Source organism: Arachis ipaensis, chromosome B9 (genome assembly GCF_059453495.1).
Source record: "Arachis ipaensis isolate K30076 ecotype BB chromosome B9, ASM5945349v1, whole genome shotgun sequence".
Lineage (NCBI taxonomy): Eukaryota > Viridiplantae > Streptophyta > Magnoliopsida > Fabales > Fabaceae > Arachis > Arachis ipaensis.
The window spans coordinates 158,545,685-158,555,469 of NC_142444.1; the positions used below are offsets into that span (position 1 = coordinate 158,545,685).

Consider the following 9,785-nt stretch of genomic DNA (forward strand, 5'->3'; position numbering starts at 1 on the left):
AGATCACGGTGAATAATTCCCTCATAGATAAAAAAGACCTTATGCAATTCGTTCAATTATTTTTTTTTTATGACAAATACACAGAATCAACTTTTAAGTTTTAAGTAACTAACATTAACCAACTCTTAGTAAACCTTCCAAACAACACAAGCATGAAACCATTAACCATCTAATGATTCTACGCCCCCAACAGCTGTTTAATTTGACACCCAAGTCAACTCATGCCGGAATCAGACCTTTGTTTACCAAAATTTTGTTTGAAATTTCCACTCTTCTTGTTTTCTTCTTTTTTTTTTGGTGAACATTCTTCTTCTCCTTTTCTTTGACTAGGCGTACAAAATTATGTAAGAAAAAATAAAATTAAATGTAATTTTATGTATCAGACAAATTCTCCATTTTAAATATTTCGACTTTTCTTTATATTAATGATAATGCAACTGACAAAAGTCTCAAACACTATAATTAAACTAGAATGAGACTCGCGCAATATGCGGAGAAGTAGATTATTTATACTATATAGTATATTTTAATAAATATTATATTAAAAATATTTTAGAGAACATATTATAAATAGATTTTAAATTTATTTATTTTTAAAAAAGACATAGGTTATTTATATATATATATATATATATATTTTTTTTTTTTACCAAAGATAGGAGATTCGAACCCGCAACCTCTTAATTGAGTATGAGGAGACGATTTGGATTACGAAATAGGAGTCGTTAGGCTAAATATTAACAAAAGTAAATTACAGCAATTATTGTGAAGATCATGTAGAACAATAATTAACTACATGAACGTCCTTCGTTTTCAACATTCTTTTTCATACTCTTCTCTTTAATCTTCTTTATACAACTTAACTGAATGACTACAAGTATTGAACAAGAGAATCTTGATCAAGTTTATTCTCAGTACAATCCAAAACATGTTTCACGTCTAGCGGGGAAATGGCTCAGTAATGGAATCTTCATTCTCCGATGCTTGAACAGATTGGTTACCTGATTCAGTTGAACCTCTTGTCTCCGAATTGTACTCTTCTGAATGGATGTCTGATAAACTTCTATTATTATGAATCAAAAGACCAGGTTGTGAAGGCAATGGAAGAGTAACAGAGTGGCTGTTAAGCATGATTATAACCGAAGCCATGGTTGGTCTGTCAGCTACATTTTCCTGAACACAAAGCAAGCCAATGTGGATACATCTCATTATTTCATTTCTTGATCCATCAGTAATTGTCGGATCAACAATGTTTGATGCTGTCCCTTCTCTCCAGCTTCTCCATGCCTGCAAAGTCAAGCTCAATCTTGATTTAATCTTTTCAACTTTGCAAATTTAAACTTGGATGATAGGTAATGGAAAGAAGCTTTACTTACAAAGCTCACTATGTCCTCTGCATTCTCCCCTCGACGAACACTACTGTTCTTCTGGCCGCTTACAATCTCAAGAACTAGTACACCAAAACTATAAACGTCGGATTTTGTTGAAAATTGTCCACGAAATGCATATTCAGGCGCCATGTATCCACTGTGTGCCAACATGAGCATAACTCAATTAGCTTTAGATGGTAAAAACATTGATTGGTACAATTAACTAGTACTGACATGTTCTTAACTTCTTATACTTACTAAGTTCCAACGATTCTACTTGTTTTGCCTTGAGTTTGATCCACGGCAAATAGTCTTGCTAAGCCGAAATCTGATATTTTTGGGTTCATTTCTGTATCTAAGAGAATGTTGCTTGCTTTGAGATCACGATGAATGATTCTCAAACGGGAATCCTCGTGAAGGTAAAGTAAACCTCGAGCAATGCCTCCTATGATTTTGTACCTTCTTTTCCAATCCAATTGTGCGCGTTTGATTTGGTCTGCAAACCAAAGCCAATATATAATCTTTTAGACTATTCAGAATGTTTATGCACTATGCAGAAAAAATGAACTAATAGATATACAGTCCAAGCAAGCAAGCAAAAGTTGTGAACTTACCAAATATGAAGAAATCAAGGCTTTTATTGGGAACATATTCATAAATCAGTAACCTTTCTCTTCTTTCCAAACAACAGCCAAGTATCCTAACCAAGTTTCGGTGCTGAAGCTTGGCCACTAACATCACTTCATTCTTAAACTCTAAATCTCCCTGCAAAGAATTTATGGACAATCTTTTGACTGCAACCTCCTGCCCATTGGAGAGCCTTCCCTGGAAAATTTGAGTTTGATGAAAGTAATTTAGAGTCTACAATATGTCAATATCTATTCAAGGCTACATCAACGTGGATATGACGAATATTTCGATGTAGGATTGTTGTATTTTACCTTGTAAACAGGTCCAAATCCACCTTGTCCTAACTTATTCTCATCAGAAAAGTTGTTGGTAGCGGCCATGATGGTGGCAAAGTCCAACTGCAATGTCTCAGATGATCTAAATTCATCACTGTCTTCAGCTTTAATTGGTGGTATGTTATGATCAGTGCGTGCTGCAAATGGAATTAAAGTTCATTTAGATTGTCTTCTTATTATCAATGTTATCTGTTTTCACAAAAGTCATCGCTTCTTGTTCTTTGAAACACATGAATGAAGTTGATGATATCCAAGAAATTGTTTTTCTCCTACAGTTTACCTTCAACTTGTGTTGGCGACCGCATCCTCCTCCTTCTTAAATAGATGCAAATAAGGATGATCAATATAACCAAAGCAGTAATTGGCACAACTATTGCTATTACTACATTTCGTGATGTGTTGCTGCTCTTTCCTGCAAAAAAACAGAAAATAATTCTGGTTTTTCAAGTACTAGTTCATTGCCATTATCAACTTTTAAGCATGATATGGTATCTAATTACATACCTTGTGTTGAATCCATATCAGTAGATGAGGGATGAGTAGCAGAATCTGGTGCTGGTGCTGGTGGAGGTGGAACATTTGCAAGGTCATAGAAGGGGTATATCTCATACCTGAAGTTACAGCTAGGTTCCAAAATTCTACCACCTTTCTTGCTATCACAACACTGTGGGATTCCTGTGATAGCCTGAATCAAACAAGCATAGCAGTCTTGCTGAGACAAATCAGGTGTACACTGCACAAGACCATAGACTGTTTGGAAGCCTGGTCCTTTTGCACTTGATGCAGCGAATTTTCGCTTCGAGTTCCCAGATGAAGCATTGCTTATTAGATCATTTAGAAGGGTATCCAGCACTTTGTTGAACTCATCAACATCTGTTGCATTTCCACTGTTCCTCATGAAGAAACTAGGATAAGTTTCCATTCTGTTAAATATTGATGATTGGTTTGAGTAGCGAAGCATGCACTTGTCATACCACCCAATTGCTTCCTTTTGATTTGGACAGAGACTTGTGAGTAGGACTCTTGAATCATTGAGGCAGCTAAGGCAATCATTTTGCTTCACATCTCCTCTGCATAGCCCTATTGCGTTGACTCTGTCGTTGTCTTTGCCATAAGAGAAGTTGTAAAAGCCATAATCAATGTTTTTGTTGGAAGAAAGGTTGGACAAAAGGGTGTTAAGGTTGCTGCTGTAGGTACTATTAGCAGTGTAATTGCCATTGTCATTCATACAGAAGGAGTATAGAAAGTTTGGCTGCGCTTTGGGTTGAGGTAAGAGTATGACAAGGATACAAAGAAATAATAGCATTCTGGAAAGTGCCATGCCTATGGTTTTTGCTTCAATTTAAGGTGATGACTGTGGAAGAGTGCTTTTATTTGGTGCTGGGGAAGTGATTCAAGTTTTCTCCATTTCTTGTATATATATATATGTAGTTAACAGACTTATTAAACAATGAATTTTCTTGCACTAGTTCAACACGTTGGTAAGTAGTAAGCTATGAATATGAACATTAAATTTTGGAGCTTATAATTTTCATTTTTATTTTGTGTATATATAAATAAGAAGCTTCTTTGAAAAAAGAGGGTATGACCAAATCTTCCTTTAGAAACTAAAAAATAAAATAAAATGAGAACCGTATTTCACGGTTTAACTTGTTTAAGTGATGTGGACTTTGAATATTCTTAATGAGTAAAGTAGATGAATACGACAGGAGTGCATAATGGTTGGTTGATCATTGAGGACACAACTACTCCTCTCTTTGTCAAAGTAAACCCACCTTTCTAAATTTATTCCATTCCTAGTCATTTCTTTCTTGTTTTTAAATGCAACTTGGTACCTTTGGTTTTCTTCTTTTTAATTATAAGCGGTGAAAGATTATGGATGATTTATATTTTCCGACAGATAATCCGAATTAATCTCTGTTTACTCTTGAGGTTAATTGCAGTGTATGTAGGATTACAACTTGTTAAGAGCCTTAGCAATCTGTGGCAACAATCAATTTGTTTTTGGAAGTTAAACTTCATACATACTTGCAGTGGCGGATCTTGAAACAAAATTTTGGGGCCAGATAGAAGATAATTGTTAAGATGCTTTTGATATGAACCCATTGAAGATAAGTTTGTCTAACTTCATTTCTCTGATTTGGGTGATATTGCCAAATTTAAAGCCGTTTTTAAGGTCTCGTTCCAAAAAATTAAGGTCAAACTTATCAGATGCAACTCTTTAAACTTTTGAAGGTTATATCTCACTTTCTTCATGATTTATTAAAGTAGAAAAACTATCTACAAGTGTTGATATTATAAAAGTTATATGTTCTCCTTCTTGAATATTAGCCTTTCTCTTAAAAAATTGTATCAATTCTTTAGTTTTTCACGATTATTTTATATAAAAATTTAAATATATATCCTGTAAATCATGTAAAAAAGAAGTTAGAAAAACAAATATTAAAATCTATAATATTTATTGAATTTTTTTATCAATTTATACAAATACAATAATATCAATACTTATTGAATATTCTAATATTTTTTATCATATAAAAAATTAAATTAAATAAACAGTAAAATATAAAATAATATCAAATTACATAAATAAAAAATACCTAATTTTTTTATATTTGAACTCAAAGGTAGAGGGAGTATTATTTATTGAATAGAGATGAAGATTGAACTTTGGTATTTTAAGTCATAATAAAGTATTTGAGCCAACTGAAATATTTTTAATTTTTTGAAAAAGTACTACTAATTTTTTTAACAAAAGTTTGGGGGGCCATGGCCCCCCCCTTGTCTCAACTAAGCTCCCCCACTGCATACTTGTAAATTGAATAATAAGAATGGCACTTGTCACACTTCATGTACAAAAATCAATGCATAAAGTGCACTAGAATGTCACCTTAATCACTAAATTCATTAGCATATACAATTTGTTTCTTCTGTGCTTCAATCAGTTTCCCTTGAACTATACTCCCATGATGGAATAGTTGATAAACCTCTGCTGTCCACAAGAAATGGAGGCTTTGATGGCACTGGAAGAGTGAGAGAATGGCTGTTAAGCATGAGCACAATAGAAGCCATGTTTGGTCTATCAGCTAAATTTTCCTGAACACACAGTAAACCAATGTGGATACATCTCAGTATTTCATTTCTTGAACCATTATTCATTGTGTGATCTATTATGTTTGATGCTGTTCCGTCCCTCCAATTTTTCCATGCCTGCAAGGATTAATATTCACTCTTTTAGTATCAGCAATTTCACCTCAACTGGTACTAAAAAATGAAAATTGTGAGAAGAAGGAAGAGACTACTTACAAAGCTTATTAGGTCCTCCACATCCTCTCCCTTGTGGAAGCCACTATTTTTCTGGCCACTTACTATCTCTAGAACCATTACGCCAAAACTAAAGACATCTGATTTCACAGAGAATTGTCCTTGCATTATATACTCAGGTGCCATGTATCCACTACATTCCAATATGTTTAACTTCAATTAGGAAAAAAAAATACTAGATTCTATTTATGTTTCTAAGTACTGAACAAAACAAAATAACCTTAGATATTATAGAACTTACTATGTTCCAACAACTCTATTTGTGTTTCCTTGAGTTTGATCCACAAGAAACAATCTTGCCATGCCAAAATCTGATATTTTCGGATTCATTTCTTCGTCTAAAAGGATGTTACTTGCTTTAAGGTCACGATGAATAATACGCAGACGCGAATCCTCGTGAAGATAAAGAAGGCCTTTAGCAATGCCTCCAATGATTTTGTATCGCTTTTCCCAATCCAGATGAGCACGTTTGATTGGATCTGCAAATCGAACCCAAGGTATATGCATATGCACAATTAAGTACTTGACCATTCAAGAGAACTGAAATGTCACCAAGGTAGAATCCAATGAAGAAAAGTTCTAACTTACCAAATATGAAGTAATCAAGACTTTTATTAGGAACAAACTCATAAACCAGTAATCTTTCTTTTCTTTCCAAGCAAAAACCAAGTAGCCTAACTAAATTGCGGTGCTGAAGCTTGGCCACTAACAGAACTTCATTCTTAAATTCTGTGTCTCCTTGTCCTGAATTCATTGACAGCCTTTTGACTGCAATTTCTCTTCCATTAGAAAGCTTACCCTGAAAATATATTAGTCAGGTACATGTAATTTTGGTGCTAACATTCTGTGAGTGGCACTTTTCAAGATTAGTTTATAATTTACATTTAAATGAAAGAAAACACTGTATATTCTTACCTTGTAAACAGGTCCAAATCCTCCTCGTCCTAGCTTATTTTCTTCTGAAAAGTTATTAGTAGCCGTTCTGATGGTGTCAAAGTTGAATTGCAATGACTCAATAGGTTCAATTTCATTGTTAACTTCAGCTGCACATGGAAAAAGAGTATAAGTGCATAACCAATCTCATTTCTTGAAAGGAAGACTTAAGATTTGCAGGAGCAAATTAGTGAAACATTATGGCTAATGATAAATTTCACCCCCCTCCCCCCCTTCTTTGTTGGGTAGCCAATAGCTTATGTTATTGTTAGCTGTAGAGAAACTACTGAATTTTAAGTGAAATTTTGTCTTGATTCTAAATAAGGAATCATAAGAAAACAAAGATTGTCTTACTGTCATTGTGATTGTGAAAACTTCTCTTGCGCTTCCTTGCTCTTATGAAGATGCAAACAGAGATGAGCAGTACTAAAACGACGAAAATCGGCACTACCACTGCAATGACAATACCTGTTGAGTTGCTCTTTCCTGCAGATATCAAAATCATGTTAAGGGCTGACTATGATGCTCAACACTAACCTGAAAATTGGAAACTAAAAGCCCTTTACCACAGGTTGAAGTTTAGCAACTCCATTTATGTTTTCCTTCACCAAATTGAAAAAGAAATGAACCAACAAAAAGTATAACAAAAATTTGAACAGCCAAACCAACTTGGATGGGGCTTGTTTGATGCTTTGACTAGTTCAGTTTAAGCACATAAGAGGTACCTTTGGTAGAAGTGGCATTAGTATTGGTGACTGGAGGAGGAGGAGATTCTTTTGATGGCGAAGGCGGAGAAGTATCAGCTGTAGAGTCATAGAAAGGTGAAGTATCAAATCTAAGATTGCAGCTTGGTTTTCCAATTCTGCACTTTGTCAAGCCATAACAACGATCATTAATATTTGAGATGGCCTGGACCAAGCAATCATCACATTCTTGCTCTGATAAATCAGGTGTGCATTGCAGAAGAGCAAATATAGTCTGGAAGCTTGGTCCGGCCGCGCTTCCTGCAGCATACTTTTTAAGGGAATCACCTGATGAAGCATTTGTTCTAAGGCTTTCCAGCAAGTTCCTAAGCACTTGAATGAATTGATTCGTATCAGTTGCATTGATTCCAACCCACAGAAGGTAGGTAGGGTCAGGTTCCATGGTGTCAAATATGGACCGGTTCGAATAGCGCAACATGCAGTTGTCATACCAACCTATAGCCTCCTTCTGATTCGGACAACGATGCATCAGAAGGACTCTGGAATCATTGAGACAACTGCGGCAAGATTCCGGCTTAACATCTCCTCTACACATCCCAATTGCATTAACTTTGTCAGAGCCTTGTCCCTGAGAGAAGTTGTAGAAGCCATAATCAACTTCTGTATTTGAAGACAAAGTGGACAAAAGAGTGTTGAGGTTGGTGTGGTAGGCACTGTTTTCTGTGTAGTTTCCTTTATCATTCATGCAAAAATGGTACAGGAAGCTTGGCTGAGCTGTAGTATGAGAAATAAGCGTAAGAAGAAGACAAAGAAGTAGAGAAATCACTCTTGAACTTGAAGGTGCCATAGCCATAGCCATTGCAATTTAAGAATTATTATTATCTAGTCTCTATTTTGTAACATTGTGGACATTAAGTAATAGAAGATTGTTACAAGTTAAGAGGTTCTTTGAAACAATCTTCCGCGGAATCTTGCATGCTTGTTTTAGTGTTGCAAAAGTCCAAACTATGGTTTAAAATATGTATATAAAAATCCTAGACTTTTAGAGAATATTACTGATTTATACCTTAACATGAAATATTCACCGAAGTATAGCGTTTGTTTTGAGGTATTGAGACAGAGACTGAGAGACTGAGACTCAGTATCGTGTTTGTTAGTTCAGAGATTGGTACTAAAATTTCTGTCTCTGTCTCTAAAATTTCAGTATTTCAGTACCTCCAAAAAGTAGAGACACAGGAACCAGTGACGGACCCAGAAAATTTTAAGAGTGGGGGCAAAAAATATATATACTAAAATAAATTTTGTTAAATATTATTAATTATATAGAGATATAAAAATTAAAGAGTTAGTGAACACTTTCATTCTTAAAATACTATTCATTATATATAATTTATAAAAAAATATTTTTTATTTCTAAAACTTGAACTTAAAATATTTTAATTAAATTATAAATACCTTATTATCCTAACTAATTTTTTATACACATTTAATAATAAAAGACTAAATTAATTAGTATATTAGCGCTTAATAATACACTAATATTTATAATTTGAAACTAGAATTATATATAAATACTAAAAAATTTAAATCTGTATATGAAAAGTATGTTTATATAAAATAACAAAAGCATAATTCACAATTTTTTCTTTCTTTCTTTTTAAAATAATTAAATTTGTTATATTTTTTAATTTAATTTTTATATAATGTTAGATGAAAGATTTTATACATCGGTTTAATTATGTATTGTAATTAAAATATTTTTCTATTACTATTTCTAAAAATAAAAAATATATTCTAAATTAGTAAATTAATCAATTTATTTTAAAATTTTATACGCAATATAGGTACATATAATAGAACAAAAGATAAGAAATAGGTAATAAAAATGAATAAATCGAAAATAAAATAAAATATATAAAGTCACGAAGAAAATAAAATATTAGATTAATACTTAAACTACACTTGTTTGAATTAAAATTTGCAATTGAAAATATCAAAAAAGAGAAACAATTAAATTGAAATATACATAGGGTCATGGAGAACCTATGATGCACGGACACTGACACGGACACGGGATACGACACGGGGACACGTATACATATAAAATATAAAGTAGTTTTTAGATAAATCGTAATGATATTTTGATATTCTATTGATATTAAAATATAAATTAAAATTTTTAATTATTTTTAATGTCTTATTTTAATTATATCAAGTATTTAAAATATTTTTTTATTTTAATAAATAATAATATATTATATCTAAATTTATTTTAAGAATATATGTTAAGAATAAGACTGGACACGCTGACACGTGACGGTATTTAGGCGTGTTCAGGTGTGTCTGGAGCAGGTCTGGAGAAGAATTTTTTATTTTTTATTAAGACACGGTTGGACACAGCAGATACGCGTGTCGGACGAGTGTCGGTGAGTGTCGTGTCCGAAATGTGTCTGACACGCGGACACGGCAACTCAGCGAAGTGTCCGTAC

At 33.3% G+C, this 9,785-nt stretch overlaps 2 protein-coding genes across 2 annotated transcripts; both read right to left on the reverse strand.

The window, feature by feature from the left end:
- Positions 1 to 809: 809 nt before the first annotated feature.
- Positions 810 to 3,805, reverse strand: LOC110266447 (cysteine-rich receptor-like protein kinase 26). Its single transcript, XM_021111179.2, has 7 exons — positions 2,840 to 3,805; positions 2,616 to 2,747; positions 2,312 to 2,472; positions 1,985 to 2,195; positions 1,629 to 1,866; positions 1,377 to 1,527; positions 810 to 1,287 (listed from the first exon to the last, which is right to left on the reverse strand). Exons 1-7 carry the CDS (start codon positions 3,654 to 3,656, stop codon positions 940 to 942), a joined length of 2,058 nt encoding a protein of 685 aa, XP_020966838.1. The 5' UTR covers positions 3,657 to 3,805; the 3' UTR covers positions 810 to 939.
- A 1,341-nt stretch (positions 3,806 to 5,146) lies between these two features.
- On the reverse strand, positions 5,147 to 8,255 carry LOC110266448 (cysteine-rich receptor-like protein kinase 29). Its single transcript, XM_021111187.2, has 7 exons — positions 7,318 to 8,255; positions 6,947 to 7,078; positions 6,575 to 6,702; positions 6,248 to 6,458; positions 5,901 to 6,138; positions 5,642 to 5,792; positions 5,147 to 5,545 (listed from the first exon to the last, which is right to left on the reverse strand). The coding sequence occupies exons 1-7, from the start codon at positions 8,153 to 8,155 to the stop codon at positions 5,273 to 5,275; spliced, it is 1,971 nt and encodes a 656-aa protein (XP_020966846.1). The 5' UTR covers positions 8,156 to 8,255; the 3' UTR covers positions 5,147 to 5,272.
- Between the last annotated feature and the right edge of the window lie 1,530 nt (positions 8,256 to 9,785).

Coding starts and splice junctions, on each gene's coding strand:
- LOC110266447 (XM_021111179.2), bottom strand. CDS start 3,656: ATGGCACTTTCCAGAATGCTATTATTTCTTTGTATCCTTGTCATACTC. Junction 2,473..2,615: donor GTCGCCAACACAAGTTGAAG/GTAAACTGTAGG, acceptor TTCCATTTGCAG/CACGCACTGATCATAACATA. Junction 2,196..2,311: donor GATTTGGACCTGTTTACAAG/GTAAAATACAAC, acceptor CAAATTTTCCAG/GGAAGGCTCTCCAATGGGCA.
- LOC110266448 (XM_021111187.2), bottom strand. CDS start 8,155: ATGGCTATGGCTATGGCACCTTCAAGTTCAAGAGTGATTTCTCTACTT. Junction 6,459..6,574: donor GATTTGGACCTGTTTACAAG/GTAAGAATATAC, acceptor ATATATTTTCAG/GGTAAGCTTTCTAATGGAAG. Junction 5,546..5,641: donor TGGAGGACCTAATAAGCTTT/GTAAGTAGTCTC, acceptor TAATCCTTGCAG/GCATGGAAAAATTGGAGGGA.